The 21527-nt window shown below is 37.6% G+C and overlaps 3 protein-coding genes across 4 annotated transcripts in view; 2 read left to right on the forward strand and 1 right to left on the reverse strand.

Moving 5' to 3' along the window:
- The first annotated feature begins 233 nt into the window (after nucleotides 1–233).
- Nucleotides 234–1182, forward strand: LOC108576652 (39S ribosomal protein L12, mitochondrial). The gene is made up of 4 exons (XM_017939690.1): nucleotides 234–298; nucleotides 550–787; nucleotides 861–989; nucleotides 1066–1182. The coding sequence occupies exons 1-4, from the start codon at nucleotides 237–239 to the stop codon at nucleotides 1180–1182; spliced, it is 546 nt and encodes a 181-aa protein (XP_017795179.1). The 5' UTR covers nucleotides 234–236.
- Nucleotides 1183–2183: 1001 nt separating this feature from the next.
- On the forward strand, nucleotides 2184–5765 carry LOC108576645 (pyridoxal-dependent decarboxylase domain-containing protein 1). The gene is given in 10 exon segments (XM_017939680.1): nucleotides 2184–2249; nucleotides 2372–2557; nucleotides 2823–3236; nucleotides 3333–3618; nucleotides 3621–3760; nucleotides 3835–4071; nucleotides 4146–4487; nucleotides 4566–4851; nucleotides 4928–5185; nucleotides 5269–5765. Coding segments are annotated over 10 exon segments (2466 nt in total). The 3' UTR covers nucleotides 5520–5765.
- A 7246-nt stretch (nucleotides 5766–13011) lies between these two features.
- Nucleotides 13012–21527, reverse strand: part of LOC108576656 (protein tweety) — a 61516-nt gene continuing 53000 nt past the window's right edge. The window contains exons 3-9 of one of the 2 annotated variants that reach the window (XM_017939694.1): nucleotides 19651–19923; nucleotides 17073–17407; nucleotides 16102–16533; nucleotides 15494–15595; nucleotides 15177–15419; nucleotides 13796–13953; nucleotides 13012–13654 (exon numbers count right to left, since the gene is read on the reverse strand). In XM_017939694.1, coding sequence (XP_017795183.1) covers nucleotides 13158–13654; nucleotides 13796–13953; nucleotides 15177–15419; nucleotides 15494–15595; nucleotides 16102–16533; nucleotides 17073–17407; nucleotides 19651–19923 — 2040 coding nt within the window. In that variant the 3' untranslated portion in view covers nucleotides 13012–13157. Of the gene's footprint in view, nucleotides 13655–13759; nucleotides 13954–15176; nucleotides 15420–15493; nucleotides 15596–16101; nucleotides 16534–17072; nucleotides 17408–19650; nucleotides 19924–21527 lie in introns of both variants that reach the window. The other variant, XM_017939695.1, reaches the window with a different exon arrangement.

The following is a 21527-nucleotide window of genomic DNA, read 5'->3' on the forward strand; positions in this document are numbered from 1 at the left end:
CGACCTCCATGATAGACAATGTTTTACATACAATTTCCCTATGTTTCTTAGAACATTGATCACATTGTTGCTTACCTACCTATTGCGTCGTACAGATGGCGGGACGATCACATTTTCAAATATTATCTAGTCTATCTTACTCGTTTGTAACTCTTCAGATTTTCATTATCATTGATTGTTATTCTTGTGGGTAAAGTTTTTGGTTACACAAAATATTGTACTACTAAATAAATATAATGAATACATTACGATTTGTCTGCCAACGAAATATCCATCAAATTCGTCAATTTCACAAATGGTACGAATCAACATTTTGCGACTATACAAATAAACGAAACGTGATTACATAACCTCACTTTTTTTGTAAATTTTCAAATCACAGATATTAAATAACATTTGATGTATTAAATATAACATAAATAAACGAATCAAGCATAAAACAAATGAATATAATTCCTTTGTTTAATAATAATAGTTTTTATAACCTTAGAAAGCATCTGAATGAAATACATAGACTTTTAGTTTTGTATTAATTTCTGTCTGTTTTAGTATTATTCAACAAGAAGCAGCAGTAACAGCTGCAGTTAATACACCTTCAGTATCTGAGTCTGTTTCAAAGGACCAACTAACAGTTAGTCCTAAAGTGGAACAAATTGCTGATCAGATTGTTACCTTGAACCTTATAGAGGCAGCACAATTAAGTGATGTACTTAAAAAGAGATTAAACCTACCAGATGCTCCTATGATGCCCATGGGAGGTTTTGTTGCTGCTCCACAAGCTGAACAAGTATATACATTAATTTTGTTATAAAAATACTGTAAAGCTAACAACAAATGCATATGTAACTGTTTTATTTTAGGAAGAAGATGAAGTATCTGAAGTAGTACAGACTGCATTTACTATTAAACTAATAGGTTTTGATAGCAAACAAAAGGTTGCTCTAATAAAAGAGATGAAGACTATATTGCCAGATTGCAATCTTGTAAAGGTAATTTATTTAACTTGCATATATTTTGTAACATTTTACTAATTACATTTATTTCATTATACTTCCTTCCATATAGGCTAAGAAATTTGTTGAAAGTGTACCAGTCATAATAAAATCTGATATTGGCAAAGAAGAAGTTGAACAGTTGAAGGAGGCAATCACAAAAGTTGGTGGTACTGTTGAAATTATTTAATTCTTTTATGTAAATATGTATTTAGGAATTTACCTTATAGGTCTGATAGAATTTTTGTAATAAAATAAACTTCGACACTGATCAATTGCTATACAAATCAACATAAACTTATTTTCCATGCACATGCATTTTATTAGATAGAAGTAATATGTCAAAATATTGCTAATTGTTAAGTCCTTTTGTATGCCATTATTTTTTGTAAATAGTATTTAACACGTGCATGTGTACACAAACAATGACTATTATGTTACATTCTGTATTTTTATATTTCAACTGAAATTCCATTTTATAAATCATCATTTAAATCAACTATATAAAATATATTTGAAAGTGTATAAAATCAATGGTTAAATAAAAATCCATAATTTTCAATGTTCACGGTTTATTTATTTCACATCGTTAATTATATTTCCTTATCCAAGTAGCTCCGATAACTTGCGTCATTAAAAGTACAAGTTTAACGCGATAAAATAATGTCGGAATCTACTGTATTTTCAGTTCAATTGTTTCAGTTGTTTATTGTACTTTGGGGTACTTTTCTAAACAGTATAGTTGCAAAAAAGGATCAATTAAAGTCAATTAAATTTTTACCGAAAACTTTCGAGTATGATTAACCGATGTATTTTTATTATATTGTGCGGAAACTTGCATGTAAATTAAAAACACAGGTGCGTTGATAACTCGATTCGTATGCAAAATACCTTACTTCGGTTAATCAACGAATTGAACAACTGGCACTGCGATAACAGTCATATCGATAAAATAAGGGCCGTACCAACTACTTTGATCGTCCTCACTTTCCTTACTTTCTCGTGAAATATCGGAAGAAATGCATTAAAAACATTATCGAATTTAAGAAGTATCAAGTTTCGAGTGCGTTCATTTATAGAAAACCTATTTTAGTTTTCACAGGGCAAACGAGGAAAAATTTTTTTTATCGGTTGTTGGACGTGCACGGAAGGCAGTAGTGACGTTACTGCGCCACGACGACTATTGCCACGATGGCCGAAGAGACTGACACAAACGATAAAGCGACGATGGAAAGTATAACGCAAAACATACTCGAGGTTCGTGTCAGCCGTGATCAGGACAGTGCGTGATTAACGTAATAGTGCCTTTCGAAGTGTCGAAAGAAGTTCGGGTGGCAATGATACCCTATTATCCCGGGCTTTTTCAATCATTTTGACAGGTCAGTGCCGGAGGTGGGTCTGCGTCGAACGAAGTAGCCGCATTGGAATTCCAAGCCTCGCAGGTGATTTCCAGGCTCGAGGAAGCTGTAGAGAGGGCTGCAGACGGTGGCGGTACCACCTGGAATAATCCCTCTGGGTTCCTTTCACAGTCAAAAACCACCGATGAGATATTAACTTTAATTCAGGTAAATACAACACTAGCAGAAGCCATTGAATCATTGCTATTGGTTGTTTCCGTTCGATTCGCTTCTCGATTGGTTCGTCCTTTTATGATCCTGACGACTGGACATCACGTGGTCTTACAATAGTCGCGAATCGGTTAATTGCTCTTACAGAATTTTAACGTGGCGCATTTTTTGAGGTATTTAAAATTAAGGTATTAGCAAAAAAATAATTATCCCCAAATTTTAATCGTATAGATTTAAACAAAAAAAAAAAACACATTTACAGGATTTGGTAATTCACGAAGATGCTCCACAACCTGCCGAAGACGGTTCAACAGAAACAGCAACGAGCCAAGTGACTACATTGCCACCGTTAACAGAGCCAGCGAAATTAGCATTGATCGCACACACTGTTTCTGCTTACGCGCTCGCGCTTCCAAAAGCTCATGCTCAGAGACTAGCTGGTCGTTTGGCCGCAGACACGACCAGATGGCTCAGTCACATTTTCCGTTTCGTCGACTGTGTCTCCTCGTTTCACGAGGACCATCTAGAGGGTTTGGTCAGGGTGGCCAGGTTGGCCTTGCACCGCAAGTATCCTCGGTACATGGAGGAGGGTTTCACAGCTCTCGCCGCCTCTCCACCTTTAATTTACAGTTCGGTAGCCGCGCCTTTAGGCGTGGTTCAGCATCTATGCAGACAGGTATACTTATGGTCTATATTTAAAAACAATGTAAACTCTAGTAATTATGGATCTGGATAGGTATTATGTGAAGTTTATCTGGGTTACATCTTTCAGCTTTCATTACCACTGCATTGTGTAAGACCTATCCCCCATAATACAATGTTTGGATCACGGTATAGTATGGATGTGTCAGCTTTGGAAAGAAGATTGGCGGAAGATACACAATCAAATATCGTGACACCCCTTTTGGTATTAGCAGAAGCGGGTTCAGTATTAACGGGACATTGCGACAATATCGCTAGACTGCGTGCAACATGTGATGTGTACAATGTTTGGCTTCATCTCAGAGGCCATTCTTTAGCCGCGTTAGCGTTGAGTAATGTAGTAAGTGTGTTCATGTCTATTCAGTTTTCTTATTCTATTTTTGTTCTTGTAAAAAAATGTGTAATAAGAATGCTTTTGACTTCCAGTCTTCGAAGATCGCCGATAGCATGACGTTACCTCTTGGTGTATGGCTTGGTATACCATCCTTGCCGGTAGTTGTATCCTTTCGAGTAAATCTTTGATTCTACAGATGTTTTATTGGATCCTGAGTTTGTACTTAACAAATTCTTAGACGTTATACAGATTAACAGACACAAAGGGCGGTCGTCCAACTTCAAGAGACACAACTCTGTCTTTGGTGTCGGGTTTAATGACAGATTCGCTATCAAGACGTTTACCAACTTTGCCATTGTGGGCCACGTTGCAAGTGTTAGGTAGAGACGGTGTACATAATAGGTTGAAGAGGTGTTTTTTGGCTGTGGAAGAATTGTACAACAAAATCAAGAAATTTTCTTGTATAAGGATATTGGTAAATTCATCTGATGAACAATATCGTTACCCTGAATCGAAGTTCGAATTCAATTTACTTAATTTATCTTTTAGAGTCAACCACCCGGTGGTGAAACCTCTTACACCATAAACGAGTTCCTAACCAACCCTGTGCACAATCCTCAACTCCTTGAAGCTGTGGCCAGCGCTTTAGTGTTTCAATTTGTGCCTGCGGACAGAGATCCTCAAGCGACAGAACGTGTTCCTCCTTATTACGACAAACTGAACTCCTGGCTAGGGCAAATTCTTCAAAGGGACATCGAAAACGTACAAATAGAGCTGTGTGAAATCGAACATCATGGTATATCAATTCGCATTTGTCCACTAGAGAATCCGGAACAACCTCCTTCTACCGAGGACATAGATAATGTAGTGGCTTGTCTCGAACAACAGATAGTGAGTTTATTTTAAGCAGCATAGTTACTGTAATCATTCATTTTTTTTTTTAACTAATTGCTGGCATTTCCTTGATAGGAAATATTACAGGCAACAGTGGAACATAAAGCGACTTTCGTACGATTGGTGTCAGAAAATGACTCTTTGCATTTAGTGGAAATGCCAGGTTGGGCAGGTTTAGGTGGCGTACGATACGCTCCTCCCACTTGGATCCACGTTATGACCGATCAGGCGAAGGAGGAATTGAATAGATTAAACACACAATTGGTCGAAGCTTTGAGAAACACAGACGCGGCATTTTCTTTGGGAGAGGGAGCTGATGGCTTAGCTTGTGTGAGATTTGGAATGGTTACACAAGATACGGGTATATATTTCTAGTTTAGATTTGTTTTCTATTGACTTGGATCAGTGCTAAGCAGTGGCTAAAATAATCTTTACAGATGTAGCTGAATTACTCTCCCTAGTCCTACAAGTTGGTCAAGAAGTGGAAGCCAGCTCCAAATTATTAGACACTATATCAGAAGTGGTGAAAAGAGGTATCGAAGCTGCGCAGACAGACTTGGAGAGAGAAAATGCCGAGAAATTGTGGCAAGAAGGTATTCTTAGACATGTGCCTGTTGTTGGAACTTTCGTCAATTGGTGGAGTCCTCCTTCGAAGGAAACAGGAGTTCGTGGCCGCAGTTTAAACTTGCAAGCCGGTACATAATCGACGTGCTAACCGACATTCCTCTAAATTTATATCTAATAATATCGATTAATGATATATATCTTTTAAATATAGGTGTTGTCGAGAGTACAGAGAACATTTACAAGTATCATATGCAATTGCAACCGAATTCCACAGTGATTAATGGATCTGGTGCTAGAACTCCACCGCAGCCCCTTGTACAAACTCCAGTGGGCGCTGGGAGTCAAAGTCACAGTCGTTCGTCGAGTCATTCCAGCCTGCAGAGCGGTAAAAGTATTTCTGTGATCACAAATGCCACCTCTCATCCACAAGTGAAAGAGGAATCCGGCGAGGTGAAGTCGTAGTGAACAGTAAACGACACGGTTGATCGATAGAAAAAAATTCATTTGATTCAGTTCAGGTCCGCAAACTTGGCGGAGGAACGATGCTCTAGGTGAAACGATCGAGCATTTCCGGTAAAAGCTACCCTTTACAATTCGCAGAGCACAGTAAAAAAAAAAAAAAAAGAATTAGCATCCCAAAAGCGTACGTCGAAGATCTTGAATAAGACGACACAGGTAAAGAAGGCACGTCGTCCTATCTGTCGTTCTTTCCTCAATAAACTATTTTACGCTAACTTTTCTGTCATCTTACATCGACCGTATATATTTCTTTTACCACCTGTTTCTCTATTTCTTTCGTCAAAGATCTATTATAATTTTTGAAAACACGTGCATAATCTGTCGAATGTGGCTTGTGTACTTATTAGACTGATAACAAGTAATAATGTCGCTTTCACAATAAGTTCACATTAGGAACGTGAGTACTAACGATCTACCGTTTTAATTAAAATGATTCTCATAGCACAATAAATCGGAGATGCATTTCATTGCTTTCTCGATGCAACTTTGAACAAAGTTGATCTGTTGAACTTTTTAGTTAGTTCAAGAAGTATACTATATTATAAAATTGAATAAAACTAAACGATAGGTTAATTAAGTTTCCAGTGACAGTGTTTTACATCGACTTTATGTGCACATACGATATGAATAAATTTTTCAACCAGATTTCCGTTATACTTTTTCAGTTCTTACTATCCAAAAACTATGCTTCTTTATTAATCACGACGATCTAAGTGGATTTTTCTTTCCTCATAAAGCACAATGTATACTATGAACAAAGAGGATAGACATACGAATTCGCAATCGCTTCGAGTATTTAACGAAAAAAAAAAAAAAAAAAAAAAAAAAAGAGTATCGTTACGCGTACGTTGTAAAATTTGTTTTAAAAAGCTAAGCTTTTTAAGGATCCAACGAAACGCGTCTGAAAAAAAAAAGCAAAAAATCAGAACCATGTTCCGATGTTTAAATAATAACCAAAGAGACGTATAGATTTACATTCAAGCGATTCGAATTGTTGCTATGTAATATGTAATTCGCGGCAGGGTATGAAACTTGTCAAATTTAAGGAAAAACATTAAAAAAAAAAAAACGTTCGCATTACTATAGTACTCAATAAATTGTTGATAGATACATTGAATGAAAGGAAATTAAACTGTATGTATATTTATGTACCAAATTCTTGTAATAAAGTATTGCAATCGAATAAAGGAATGAAGAATATATCGAAGTTTTTTAGTGTCTTTTTGAAATCCTAGAATTTAAGTTTCTTACGAATGATAAACTGTTCTCTCTGAAAAAGATCAAATCGATTTAGCCGATTTCACTTGAAACTTTCAAGGTCATGAAATACGTTACAAGGTACGTAAACTGTAAAAAGTCCATACACGTCCGTACCTACGTAGTGAAGTATTATATGTATAGATGGCGTTCAAGATATAATTCATTGCATTTTTATTGAAAATTTTAACCCTTATTTCTAAGAGAACAGATCGATCCTACTATATATATTTCTATCTCATTTTTTCCGTTTTTTTTTCTTTTTTAATTCAAACGTAAAACACGTAAAAAATGTACATTAAACTTCTAGCTCAAGGTAAAATTTGACATACATATATTTTTTCGGTTATCTGTATTCTGTATTGATTAAGAAACTAAGAAGTTTATCTAAAATGAGTCGTATGTTTTTTATACAGACCGTAGTATAAGTACACAACCATGGATCTTATGTTTTTTATTTCTCTTTTCATAATATTCGTGTTACCATTACAATAGGAGGAATTAAGTCTGGAATATGGCAATTAGACGTAATTCGCAATGCACAAAAACGGTATCGATTAACGAGTTTTCGTTTTGCTCTCTTTTATATATGCCTCTCAAAGAATTCTCTTTACAATACACGCTTGAAAATGCTTGGTTTTCACGCGTACAAAAAACACCATAGAAATCTTAAACTTACGTAAAATCTCGATAGCCTCTGCACACTTTGTAAATAAATCTCGTTCGCACGCCGAGAGAGTAGAAACGCAAAAACGAAGAACAACACGCGTACCTATCCGCGAATCAACGTTTGAAGGCCTAAGAATTGTAGTTGAATTATTTTTTTATTGGTCGAACGAACGAACGCCTTCTTTATCGATGCACACTAAACTACCGTGTCAAAAATCTGTTTCCCACAAATGCGTACTTTGTATCTTGAACTGTACAGCGTATGTGATTTGATTGGTGCGATATCTTCGATGGATCGATTTCGTACTTGCAATATATATGTATAACTTGTAAAAAGATTATTGATTAAACATCACATTATTCGATCATATGTAAGAAAATCGGACTGATCTTACATCTTGTATTGTCTTACATATATAATATATAATCGTCGTTAAGTGTGTAAATAATTTCAAAATTTGTCGCAGTTTGGTCGTTAAAATCATACATACTGTACAGTTCATTATGAGAACTAAATATATCTAGTATAAAACCGAAGATGCACTGTTACAGCACGAAAAAAGTTTAGGTCTTCTGTGGTTGTTCGACGATGAGTAACGACAGTTTGCCGTTTAAGCTCGCGTAAAGCATAACTTTTCAAAATCTGTATTCCAATTGAACCAGAAGTTTAACGAAAGCTCGTTAAAATTGATTTTATTCTTTCTTTGAATTCGTTACTCGTCTAATTCGTCGAGATAATCTCATCGTTTAAATTTTATTTCGTGAAACAAGAACGCGCGCTTGTCAGCGATACCGACTGTCCGCTATATAAGCGCCACTTTTCGTGAATCAATCGTGAAGACAGTTTCGAAAAGTTAGCCTCGCGCAAATCGATACATCTCGTTCGATCATCTCGACACTTTTGATTTACTTTACCCTCTTCTTATCACCTAACCTTTTTATATTCTTAATTAAATTAAGTAAAAAGTTTCATAGGCCAGAACAACGCACCAATTCGAGAAGTATCATTACATCCTATAAATCGTACTATATTTCCACTATATATTAATTGTTCCTGAAAATAATTCTCTCTCGCTCCCTCTTTCTCTCTCTATCATGCATTCGTACACACACTCACACTCTCTCTCACACACACACACGCACACTCGCAAACGTATTTTCTCTCGTTATCTTTCACACGATATCAAAAATGATGCGAAAATTAAATGCAGTTGTACTCATCGAAAAAAGTGGTTCTCAACTTCATTTCGCACAGGCTCCTGCTCGATACAACGATACAAATTGACAAACTATTAGAATTAAAGTTTCGTCAACAATCGTCTAGACTACGCACTCGAATATTTAGAATTTTAATAATACTTCTATTCTTTCTGTGAAAATCATGGATCTTCCGTTCATTATTTTCTTCTTTCTTTCTTTGAGAGATTACGATATTTTTTGTGTCGGGCCGATTGTGCGATTATTTAAGCGTTAGAAAATCCATTTTCTTTTTTTCTGCGCAATGTGGCTTTTCCTTTTCTTTTGTGCCTCGAATTGTTAAAAATTTTCATTTAGTCTTTCGCAGACATTCTGTAAATCCAGAGAATACTGTATTGATCCCGTTTGCGCGTTTTATAACAGTCTTCAACGACGGAGACGAAAGTTCAAGGTTTTTCTTTCGACTGTCTCGCGTCGACCGCGTTTTCACAGTGTCCCTCCATATTATTCTTTCCCCCTCTCTTTCCTCCTTACATCTGATTAGTCTATTTAAACTTAAATACTCCATCGTCTCGTTACTTGAAACCTGTATAAATAATACTCAAATCTTGGGTACTGAGCGATAATATACACTGCTAGGGTGGAAACAATATGGTCGCACGATAAAGTAAAGAAAAAAAAAAGAAAAGAAACAGTAGCATTGTTAACAAAATAAATTCCAGTTACTTTTTATTAAGTAAATTACTTTATACTTCGCTTAAAACTAAACGAAAACAGAAAATTAAAAAAACAAAATAAAAAATAAAGAGAACGTATCTCGTTTCGAGTAAAGGACAGTTTGCAACGTAAAATATGAACCAATCATTGTTCACCCCTACCCTATCAGGAGAAACATAAGAAAAGGGACACTGAAGATCACAATAATAACGTCGACTCACATTTTACATCACGTACTCGAGATTAGGCGAGGTCACTTTAAACGCCTAAAAAAAAAACAGAAAAAAATTGTCACTCGAAATTTGAAATAAAGCAGTAAGTAGGCGAAGTACAAATTTCTCTCCTATGGAAACGTTCGAAAATATTGAGCCGTGTGGATCGAGAATTTGGCAAGAAAGTTCGTCGTATGCAACAGCCGGACAATGTCGAACGTGTACGAAAAGAAAAACCTTTGTTTTTTACTGACTAGGATGTGTTTCAACCCCCTTCGATAAATTCCAAGGAAACGAAAGCTCACACTCTCTCTCTCCCTTTCTCTCGCCGATATTCGTTTCCGATATATCTCGTTCTTCGATTCGATCTTAAGATTATTAATCAATTAACGGCTAGATCTATGTGTCGCTATAATTCTATGCGCTATGATCGCTCCTTGTTTTTTTTTCTCATTTTAATAAATATTACAACTATGTACAATGGATCAAACGTGTTTTTATACCTAATCATGCTTCTTCTACCTACACCGTTTCCATGCTCGTCGCGAACAATCAACGTAAAAATCATACACTCCTTATTCTTCTTCTTCTTATTCTTTTATTTCCTCTAAATTCTTTCGATAATATCGTAAAAAAGAAAACGTAAACGAATATAACAAAATGTTCGTTTCGAAAATGACGGTTCTTCTTTCCAGGAAGATTAACGTCCATTTTACTCTTTTTCTCTCTCTCTTTCTCCTCTCTCCTCTTTCTCTCTCTTCATAAACGAAGAAACGTTTGAGAAACGAAAACGGTAGAGGAGAACGATATTATCTCTGTGTAAAATTTTTAACACCTAAATTCAAGTTATATCACACGTACACCTTCTTACTTCTTTTACTTGCGCTTTGTTTCTCTCCATTCTCTATTCTCCCCTTTCTCACATTTACTCGACAACCTTACACCTATTATATTACTGCCTATTTACAACATATTTTCTCGGTGAATAGGATGCGGAATATAAAGCCGTCCGCCGGTTCGTTGCAGATATCTTCATTGATCGCGAATGATCTCGTTCGGGATCCCACTTTCTATGGGATCGCCGTTACAAGGAAGACTTTGCGCTCCGCAAATAATTCAATCTCGATTTTATCGTTACTCTTTTTTTCCTTTTTCTAATTCGGTCGAAAAACACCGATATTACGAAAACTTCGTTACGGTCGATGAAAATACCATAATATCGTGGAATGATAATTTTTGACGGGGATGACAAACAATAGAAATTTTTTCTGCTATAATTTAATAGCACAATTTTTGCAAATAAATGGAAAAATTTATCTAGATAAACATCCGTCAATTGTTTTTTTTTTTTTTTTTTTCAAATTTTATCATTTCAATATTTTCCCCGATCAATAAATTGCCTCTTTAATTTCGATGCTATTCTCATCGACCTATTTCCTTTGAGAATTCCATTGGAAACAGACTGATCCAATCAGCGTTTCGAACTCGAAGGATACATTCTCAAAATGCATTCTGGATAATCGATATCGATATATCAGAAGATTCTAGAATGTTTGTTTCATATAAAAAATGAGAAAAGACCTGACGTACACAACGCTTGTGCTTTTTTTTTTTCATCGTGTTTGTACTTAAAAACGTATGCTCGCCTGAGTATTGGCAGAATTATTCTCTTCTTCTTCCTCTTCTTCTATTTTTTTTTTTCTTCTTTTGTTAGTCCGTTCTTTTTAGTCGATTATTGTTATTACTCTCGTTTCGTTTCTCGTCGTGGTGTACTCACGTAAACGAACTTTAAATATTAACGTTGATAAATATACATATATTTATATATATATATATTCATATCACTCGTTCCGTATTCCGTGCGGTAACTTCCTTATATCAATCGTGTATATCTTTCGCAAACGTGTAAAGTGTGTATACATACTGAAATGCTTCACCGACAAAAATCAATGATAAATTCGTTTCGCGTGTTCATCGATAAAAAGTATAAAAAAAAGAGTATATATAAAAGTCGTGTCGTGGTATATCGTTTGCGTTCTGGTATATAATCGCCGTATTAATTCGTGTAAAAGTTGTTCAAAAATTCCACCTCTACGAATCGGTATGATATTTATCAATTTTTAAAATAACAACGCAATTAAAATATCAAGGGAACAAGATGACACTTTGCGTAGGTAGTTAGGAATTAGCAAAACTTGGCTTGGAAAGATTGCGAAAGAGAAAGTAGTAGGCCACGAGAACAAGTGAAAATTAACTATGTTACAAGATTTAAACGTAAGGTAAAAATTTGATGAATTTTTACACGCCTTCAAAGATGGCCGATAAATGATGTCTCCTCTGTGTTTTCTTCGTAGGCGATTTATACACGTTAATTCGTAATGTGTATAACTTGTGCTTTTACACTTTGTGTTTTGTCAATGAAAATGAACTATTAACAAGCAATAAATACGACAAATGACGATCCCTCTCGTAACTTGCTAGCTCGCGTAAAGTATCATTCGCTTCGTTTCGATCGAGAAGCGACGATGATCATTTACAAAAGTAAACGCTAACGTAGAATGACAATGATCAACTGTACATGATATACAAGTACAAAACTTCGGGACATACAAGGCCATCAAGGCCTAATGAATGTTCAGCTTTGGACAAGTAAACGACAAGAAGAAAGGTCGTCTTCGCAGAGAAAAATTTCATATATTAGCATTAAATCTAAATGTACCTCGATTACCAATGTAAACGAATCCCATTTACCCTTTCCCCCAACGCTCTACGCGATTTCAACGCGAATTTCTACAACGCGATGTATATCGCTCTTCTTCTTGTGAACTCTTCGATTCCAAGACTTTTTTTGCCCCCGTTTCTTCTTACTCACATTACTCGCCGACCTTTTCCATCAGATCTCGCCACATCTATCTTTCCAATAACAACTTCTCGTTATGACGTCCTTTTTTCCATTGTAGAATTCATGAGATACGTTAAATGTGCAACACGTCTGATATCCTGTTTAATTTTATAAAAGATGTATGCTTCTTTCTCTTCCTCCTCTTTCTTCGCTGTTTTTTCGATTCTCAAAAAATTCCAAATACACTTGTGCATCGAAGCATAGGTGAATACCCTTATCTTCATAAATCTCTCCGTCGATTATACTCGTGGAACGATGATGACTCTTTTTTTTTATGAAATCCTTACGTGTTAAACGTATATTATAAACGTTACTTCGCATAATGTCGAAGTTCTTATCAAAAGTTACCAAACGATTGAGCCATGTTTTTTCTTCTCTTCGAGAGTATGTACTTTATAAAACAAGAATGCATATTAAAATATGCATGTTGTTATTTAAATAGTTAAAAAATGTAGAACGCTTCGAAAAAGAGTCCCTTGAGAACAATGATATATTGTATATTGTGTTTTTTTTCTTCATGATTCCTCGGTAGAAAGTATTACAGCGAATGTTCTTTCTTCGGAGGTGTTTCAAAGATTCTTCGATAGATGGCAGTTTTGCATGGGTTCGGTGGTGTATTGTTCGATCTTACAGCTCCGTCACGGCGTACAAATTGGGATCGCTACCCTGTACTTGACTCAACGTTGCCACCGTTGTCTTATTTTCTTGCCTCGATTGTGCTCGATTATACGTCCCGTACATGTTTGGTACGGCGTTGTTCTGTGTGGTGCCGTTAAACTGATTCCTGGTGAAATTTCGGTCTAACGTACGCACCTGATCTTGCATCTGGTCCTGAATACGAATGTTCGGCGCCTTGTTTCGTACCAGGGACCGAAAATGATTCATGTTTGTTTGCGAGCGTGATTCGAATTCCCAAGTGGGTTGACTGCTGGGATTCGGTGGCAACGGACGACTTTGATTCCAAGCCGGAGTCGGTCCTCTCTTCAGATTCGCTAGATTTTTCGGGTCTAGAGTCTGTGTCTTGCGGGAATCCTGGAAAGTGGCCAGATGAGCAGGTCCATGAGAATTGTGAGACAGGGTACCGGTGAAGGATGCCACGCTTGGTGTCCAAGGTGGTTCTCTACCTACAATTTAAATAAAAATTATTTTATTAATTTTCGAATGTAACAAATTTCGAATTTGAATTTTAAATATCTTCGAATTTATTCAGAGATTAAGATGAAAATTACCGGGCCCTGCGGGGGCGTGCCCTCAGTAAAAATCGCTGGACTCAAGGGTCTTGCATTGTTTGCTCAGAGTCGCGTACTGGCCAGGTTGATCTCCGAGCCCAGAACGGTGTTCAGCTCGTCCACCTGTCGACTGCTGATTATGCTGAGACGATTTGTGATCCCCGCCTCCTCCGCTCCCGTTAATACCCCCACCTCTGTAAATGGGAAATCGAAACGAACAAAGTTGCAGCATTATCTTTCTCTCGGACGGTTCTCTGATTTCTATATTCCTATCGAAGAAACTCTGAGTCTCATCAAGAACAATCTAAACATGAAAACGCTATGGAAAACGAAAACACGCACAAAAGCGTTACTATCTCTAATATTGTTTCCATAGACAGAAAAAAGGAAAAAAACGATTCATTCTTCTTTTTATCTGCTTTGAACATCGATCACAAATAGTAGTAAATTGAAAAATTTGAAGAAGTATATGTATGTATATATCTATGAGTATTATAAGAAAAAATCGAATTCATCAGGATGCTGTAAAAACACCAAAGAGAAAACGAAACGACTGTACAGTTATTGTCGTGAGAAATAATCGGTCATCAATCGTGACTAACTTGCCTGCAAGTCTATAAAACGATTTTAATCGCTTTCTATTCAATGTAAAAGATCAATAACTGTACTGCGATGTTTGCGTTATTGCCACCAGAGTGTTGTATACAATTAAAGCGACATTCAAACCTAACACAGTATCTATTGACATTGAACAAGTCACATTGTAAATTGACAAACTGAATCGGTCAACACACTGGTAATAAATGGAGAAATCAACACATCTCATAAAAGTCGAATAAAAAATACATCGTCTATGTATAAAGCGAACGATCAATATAAAGATTTGATGTAACTGTATATATGCTACAACATGAGAGAAGCTTATTAATTTCATAAATCATAATTCGAAACGATTAAGATTCTCACATCAAGTCTTCAATTAGTCGGGAGTTCTAAAAAGGAATCCTCATTTCATCTTCCATTGATAGATTTCAATCAACGACAATTTAGCAATTTCACAAAACATTCCTCGTAGAATTAAAAATCCCTTTTCAAACTACACCGTAAAATTAGTTTGAGAAACTGTCCCAGCTTAACGCAGCTGTTCAACGTCTAACCTTTATCGTTATCGAATGCTACTATCTTATCACTTCATAATTCAACAAAACAGAAAGCAAGTTCAATATTCTGGTATCACGAATTGGTCCACTTACAAGCTCAATTATAGTTTTCAGGTTAACTTCAAATTACATCTTTAACTTTCACATCAGTGGTTTCCCATTGAAACTGAACGTTCCAACGTCCGTTTGAATTTTCATACGATAAAGACAGGACGTTATGCTAATAAATGAAACCGAATAAAATCTCATGCACAAACTTTAGCATGCTCTCGTGCAGCTGACGTGCTCGAGCAGTCGCAGTAGCGTAGGACGGCGGGGGCGGCGTTAGCAAGAGAGGCTGCTTAATGGTATTTTGAGTGCCATGAGCATTCGGATAAAATACAGAAGGGGCTGTAGGCGGGTACGACCCTTGGCCTCGAAGGGTCCGCGCTGCTATCGCCTGTGAAGCTGCCGATGGCGGTAGGTACGGGTCCTGCTCGTCGACTTGATGGTAATCTCTTCTAGAACAAAGTCCTCGTTAATCATACTCCGCTCGTTACATATACTGCTGACGCGTTCAATCCAGCACACTCACCGCTTTCGAATATAGATCCAAGTGTGAGAGTCCACCCAGACTAACACGGTGAAGAACAGACCCGCGGCTAGGCTCGCCAACAGCATGAAGGTTAATCCGTACCTGAAGAAATTTTAAGGTTAAGCACCTTCCTAATTGCGTCTCTCTTAAAATTAACGAGGGTGTTTTAATCTTTTCGAGTTAAATTACATTTCTTAAGTACAGAGTGTTATAAATTACGAGTAGAAAGTTAATAGATTAACTATTAATACATTTTGCGCTGGTCACGTAGAAGTATGTCTTTTTGTGTGCTTTTATTACAATAGTTTTGTGATGTTTTCAGTCGCTAGTTCAATAGCATAATGTCGTGTAATCGTAGCTTAACATGTTATACGCTAACATCTTCAAGGACGATTTTTTCAAAGTTCACAAATATTGGAATGTTAAAAAAATAAATAAATAAGTGTTGCTGAAGAGAGTACATTTTCAGTTCGGCGTAGTTGTAAATTGAAATACAAGAATTTCCGCTGGCGCGACAGTTTAGAAAGTTTCGTACAGGTGGCGGATGCAGCGCGAAATGTGTTAACTTGCAAACTAAGCGAAACATTAAGATCGGAGGATTTACTCACAGTCCTAAATGGCACAAACTCTTCGCAGCATGAACGTATTGTTTATGAAGCGGTTTACAATCAAGCAACGTGGCCAATCCCGACATCAATTTGTTCACAGTGTTCACGTCCATCGAGAGACTGTTCAGCTTCGGCTGTAGCTGTTGCTTTTGGAACAATTCGAGCGCCAACCTCGTCACAGTGTTTAGATTCTCTCTCATATCGCTAACTGCAGTCTGACCATCGCGCAATCGCTGAGTGAACGAGTTTATACGTGTGTTCTCGCAATGCGTGTAGTACGAAAGAACTTCAGAGGTTAGCGTGGATGGTACTGCTCTGGTCAGGTAGCCATCAGGAGACACGCAGAGATCACCTAAAGCCACTGAAGTAGCGAGATACAGCGAGGCCATCAGCCAGGAGACAATCACAGCGAACAAACCGAACACAGAGAATCTGTAACGAGAATTTTAAGGTTACTTATTATACATTGGAAAAAATAGTCTCGTGCAATTTGGTGTCTCGTCTAAATTCAAATGAGATACGGAAAACATTTTAGGTGCAATTTTTGAATGGTATCAAAGGACGAACACGTTGCAAAGAATATTCTGTCTCAAGGTCATTTATCCCCGAGTTTTCAAGGTCATTGATGTTTTTTTACATATAAATGCATATTTTTCTCTCTTGAAATGTCTTTGACTCACAAAATTGAACATTTTTACACCTTTAGATGGCGATCACACTTTTTTCACCCTACGAAGTTCATTTTTCTTTCGTTTCACCTCAACGAACCTAACTATTTTTTAAATTCACCGATATCTCGTCCAAAGATAATCATCATCACTCTTCCTTTCGTACAGGAAAGAGGGTTACAAAAACGTGGTAATTTAAGAGAGTAGGATCCACCAGTTGGGCGACAGGTCCCATTTCGCATGGTTCCTTTCTTTTTTCTTTTCGTTACCAGAGAGTACGAAAGAAAGAAGGAAATCACGTACGTTATGAGAACGCATCTGGAATGTCGCGCCACACCGACGACCAGCACCACACAGAGAACAAGGAGGGCGCTGAGAACGGCCATGGTGACCGGCCACCTTAATTGCTCTATCTTCTCTCCCATGCCAATCGCGCCAGCAAGGCTGATACCGCTCAGTGGTTTTCGAATTTCGAAACTCTGGTTCACGGCTGTGCTCGTGTTCTGCTTCATGTTCTGCATCGCGATCAACAACTGATCGAGCATGGTTTTATTGCTGACCGGATCGTCGAATTCGTCCCTCAAAGCGGTCAATTGTGGTTGCACCTTACCCTTCAGTGTCGCCTCGATGGTGTCAGTCTAGAAAAAAGGAAAAAGGAGATTTCTCTTGTGTGAATCGAGCTACCAAAACTGATATTCGTATATCAAATCGTTTCGTAATCAGTTCAACGAAATATTAACAACATTCTGTGTTTTTCAGTCGTTTCAATTTTAAGGTTAGGTTAAGTTAGGTTAAGTTAAATTCCTCTTGTGTGAATCAAGCTACCAAAACTGATATTCGTATATAGAATTGTTCAATAATCAGTTGAGCGAAATATTAGGAATATTTTGTGTTTTTCAGTCGTTTCAATTTTAAGGTTAAGTTATGTCAGATTAGGTTCGAGCACAGACAAAAGTTTGATAAAAAAAAATTTCAACAACAACAGAATAATCTAAGGTTATCGTGTTAGGTGGTTCACCGTGTGCAATATTTTGATTATTCCTTATTTACCGCTGCGACAGCTGAGGCTAACATACGTAGCAATTTAAAAATCATTAGGGGTTAAGTATCACGTGACCGGACTGCAGTGAAAGTAATTTTGGAACCTTAATCTAACCTCGATGTTCGTGCAACTGTAATTCTAGCTGAAAAAATGTTAGAAGAAAATTTCATTTCCGCTTTACTCGTTATTTACCAAGCTTGAACTTTTTTTTTTAAATATTCCTAACCTCAAATGCTTCCTTTTTACTCAGAGTTCAACTTACAGAGCGTACGTGAGTGGAGCTCGGTTTCGGAGCTTCTCAAATGCGGAATTAATCTTGTCTAAACGGCATTCGGTAAAATTAAGCCGTCAGATAAGGATCTTTAATTAAAAAAATGGAATTTTCTTGGACACCGGGAAATCGGATTATTTATCACCAGATGGATATCTCTATCTCTCTCTTCTTTCAGGTTTATTTCCATTACGGTTGTCCGCAAACTCCTCGCTATTCTTGACCCAAATTAGCGGGTTCGAGCCAAGGCACGTTTAAACGCAGGAAAAAAAAAATCTGAAACTAGACCGTGAACTAATTACGAGCAGGTTGCAGCTCTACTTTTCAACGATTAAAGAGTGTAAACACGAATGTACGAACGAACGTGTAGCAATAAGGAAACTGTAGCGGCTCGAAGTGTCCCGCTCCGAGGAGCGAGTAACGAAGATGAACAGCAGGAAGTTATACGGGCATTAAAGTCGCAGATTCGAAATAATTAGATGGAAGATTAGACGAATGATTTCATTGGCTAATAAATTATTTACCACTTTAGAAAGTCTAGATTACGGTTGCTTGACTTTTTCTTGTCCCGTTGCTGCCTATTCATTTTCCAACGATCCCATTATTCAATGCTACTTTCAAGATGGCCAACTTAACGAACCTTTTTATCTCTTATCTTAATACTTCGGTGTTAATAACATTTTCAATGCTTAATAGTGTACAGGGTAAAAACACGATATACCGGGTGTTCGAAATAGTTTCGACCAAACTTCAGGAGCATGCAGTACTTACGAAAACAAACAAAAATGTCTGAATAAACATGGGTTTAAAAAACATCAGTTTCAGAGTTACAAGATGTTTTCATTAGTGACATATTACCTCTATCTGTGTTAGTATTATGTCTATTTTACTGGACTCTGTAATAACAGATAAGTTGCAACGACTCGTTCGATAGGTTTTTAATAGACACCCAGTAGAGTCTGTTACTCTGTCACAGGCTCATAACTGAAACGTCCTGTAACTCCGAAAATAATCATTTCTGCACCCATGTTTATTCAGACTTTTTTCTTCGTTTCAACGAGCACTACACGCCCCTCGAATTTGGTCGCAAACATTTTCGACACCCGGTATGCAATACGACAAAAATTGCACAGTTAACTGAAATTGGATTTCACCTACCAGAACTGTTTTCTCAAACAAATAAATATCAAAAAGAATATACAGGGTGTCAGAGTGTATCAGTGGCCTTGACATGAGCTACACTACATGCCATTTAAAAAATGAAGATGACCTTGACTCTTCATTTAAAAAAAAAAACTTTTTGATGAACTTTTTTTTTTAAACACTTTCGGCAGATCACCGGAGGCGCTTGAAAAATCACAGCAACACACACTCTGGGACACACTCTGTACACGTGGAATGTATACGGAAAATTTCAGACAAGTCCGTAAATTGGTCGAAAAATAAGGAGAGAACAGAGATCTCAAAGCGTAACTAATTAGAGAGGTTCGAGGTGAGGAACGTTGGAAGGAGAAGAGATATAGGAACGGGCCAGATGGACGTGCATATAACTCTTGTGCAGTACCAACCTGATTCCTTATACCCATGAGAATACCATCGACGTTCTTCGCGGCGGCCACCAATTGCACCAGACCGTTGTGCACGTCGTCGTTACCGTAGAGGCCGACGGCAACAGCTCCGCTGCAGAGCAGCGCGAGGATGGCCAGCGAACACTTCAGCAGGGTTATCGACCTCCTGGGGCGCGGCTTCCGGTCGCAGCATCTCGTTACCAGGTAAACCAGGAGCACCAGCAACGTTAGGATTAACCAGGCTGCAGGTATACTGCCAAGTATCCCAAGGCTCTGTTAATTAAAGTTAAACGTTCATTTATCAGCGTGCATCTTCAAAAACGAATTCTTTTTCATCCTGGTCACACACACACACCCCTCGCGCGCCACCTTTCTTCTTATCTCAATCTCTACCTCCTCTAATCTTCTCCTTCGGTTTTTCCCCCACCCCTCTTTCTAACGCTGCGCTCGCGCTCGCGCGCTATACACTTACCTTTTTCTTTTTCTTCTTCTTCCTTTTTATCATCTTAGCAATTAACGTTTCGAGAAGAGCACGCATCGTTTCTTTCCCACCATCGACTTATCCGAGGAAGTCTCGAGACTTAATTAAATCTAAAATCATCATCTTTACTCCCTTATATCTCACTTTTCTCCTTCTTTTCTATCTAGCTACGCACGCTAATGGCCGCTATGGATCAACACACAAGCTTCGACGAACTTTCTAATTAATGCCTATATATACATATATTCGCGGGCTGTCGTTCAAAACGCGACGACGTCTTCTCGTTGCTGGTACCGTTAATTAACGTTAAAACGTCCGACTTTCGACCGGACAAAAATTCCGAAAGTTACCCCTTCGTAGAGGAGAGTTTGTTACGTAGAATGTTGGAGAAAGGAGAGACGAAGGATGAGAGCAGAAAGTGTAAAAGAGAAAAGGAAAGAGAGGTAGAAAATGTAGGAACGAACGAGTATTTCCAGTAACTCTACTAGTCCTAGTCTTAACGTTCTTAATTTCCTCTGGCTCGATAACGCGAACATTGAACCGAATCGTGCTCGATCGTCGACGAATGCGTCTTTGCTAATCGGACCACCGCACCGGTTACGCTCGATCGAAGCATATAATTAGCGAGCAGCGTCCAAGTGGAGAGGATGGATCCGCGCCACTCGCCTCGCTTCTACGTCTATCTCGTACGCGCTAATTAACTGCCACAACAAGGATGTCGAAGGTGATAGGAGATCCGTGTCTAGCGGAGATTGTCGCCCCGTGCGCCTTAACTCTGACTCACATACGAGTGAATCATAGACGCGTCAGCCTGCTCCAGAATGCTCCTTGTTGTGTTCGGGAAGGTACAGTCGAAGGAAGAAATATTAGGAGCCACCGAGAAGCCGAAATGATTGAAATTCTTCGCTTAGTGCTCAACTCTTCATAAAGAAGAAAATATTTGATAAATTTAATTTGCTGGAGTTAGTCACATTGACACGTTCGCTGCCGTCGTCGAAGCATTGTCGACGCATTGTCGACGACCATCGAGATAATTTTGGAGGAACTTTATTCTATAAACTCGTCTTAATCATTTTTTCTAAGTTTCAATTCCAGTGAAAATTATTTCGAGGTTGGTTATAAGTGAGACACCCTGTGTATGCTTGGACATGTATAGTTTGATGCTTAACTGATCTTGTGAGTTCGCTATATTTCTTCCTCCGACTGTACCCCGTAGACATATCTCTATTTTTCTCTCTAATTCGAATAATTGAGGATAATATAGAAAACGAAGATGAAAGATATTTTCTCTATTATCTTTGCTACTGTACAGTAGTTGATAATTGTCTTTAGGTAGTCTTCCTTATCAGTAGACTGCGAATTTTTATGCAAATTCATATTTTTATGAGTGTAATTA

The sequence above is a fragment of the Habropoda laboriosa genome, unplaced genomic scaffold, assembly GCF_001263275.1.
Source record: "Habropoda laboriosa isolate 0110345459 unplaced genomic scaffold, ASM126327v1 scaffold462, whole genome shotgun sequence".
Taxonomy (NCBI): Eukaryota; Metazoa; Arthropoda; class Insecta; order Hymenoptera; family Apidae; genus Habropoda; species Habropoda laboriosa.

Coding starts and splice junctions, on each gene's coding strand:
- LOC108576652 (XM_017939690.1), top strand. CDS start 237: ATGAATACATTACGATTTGTCTGCCAACGAAATATCCATCAAATTCGT. Junction 299..549: donor ATTCGTCAATTTCACAAATG/GTACGAATCAAC, acceptor TGTCTGTTTTAG/TATTATTCAACAAGAAGCAG. Junction 788..860: donor CTGCTCCACAAGCTGAACAA/GTATATACATTA, acceptor GTTTTATTTTAG/GAAGAAGATGAAGTATCTGA.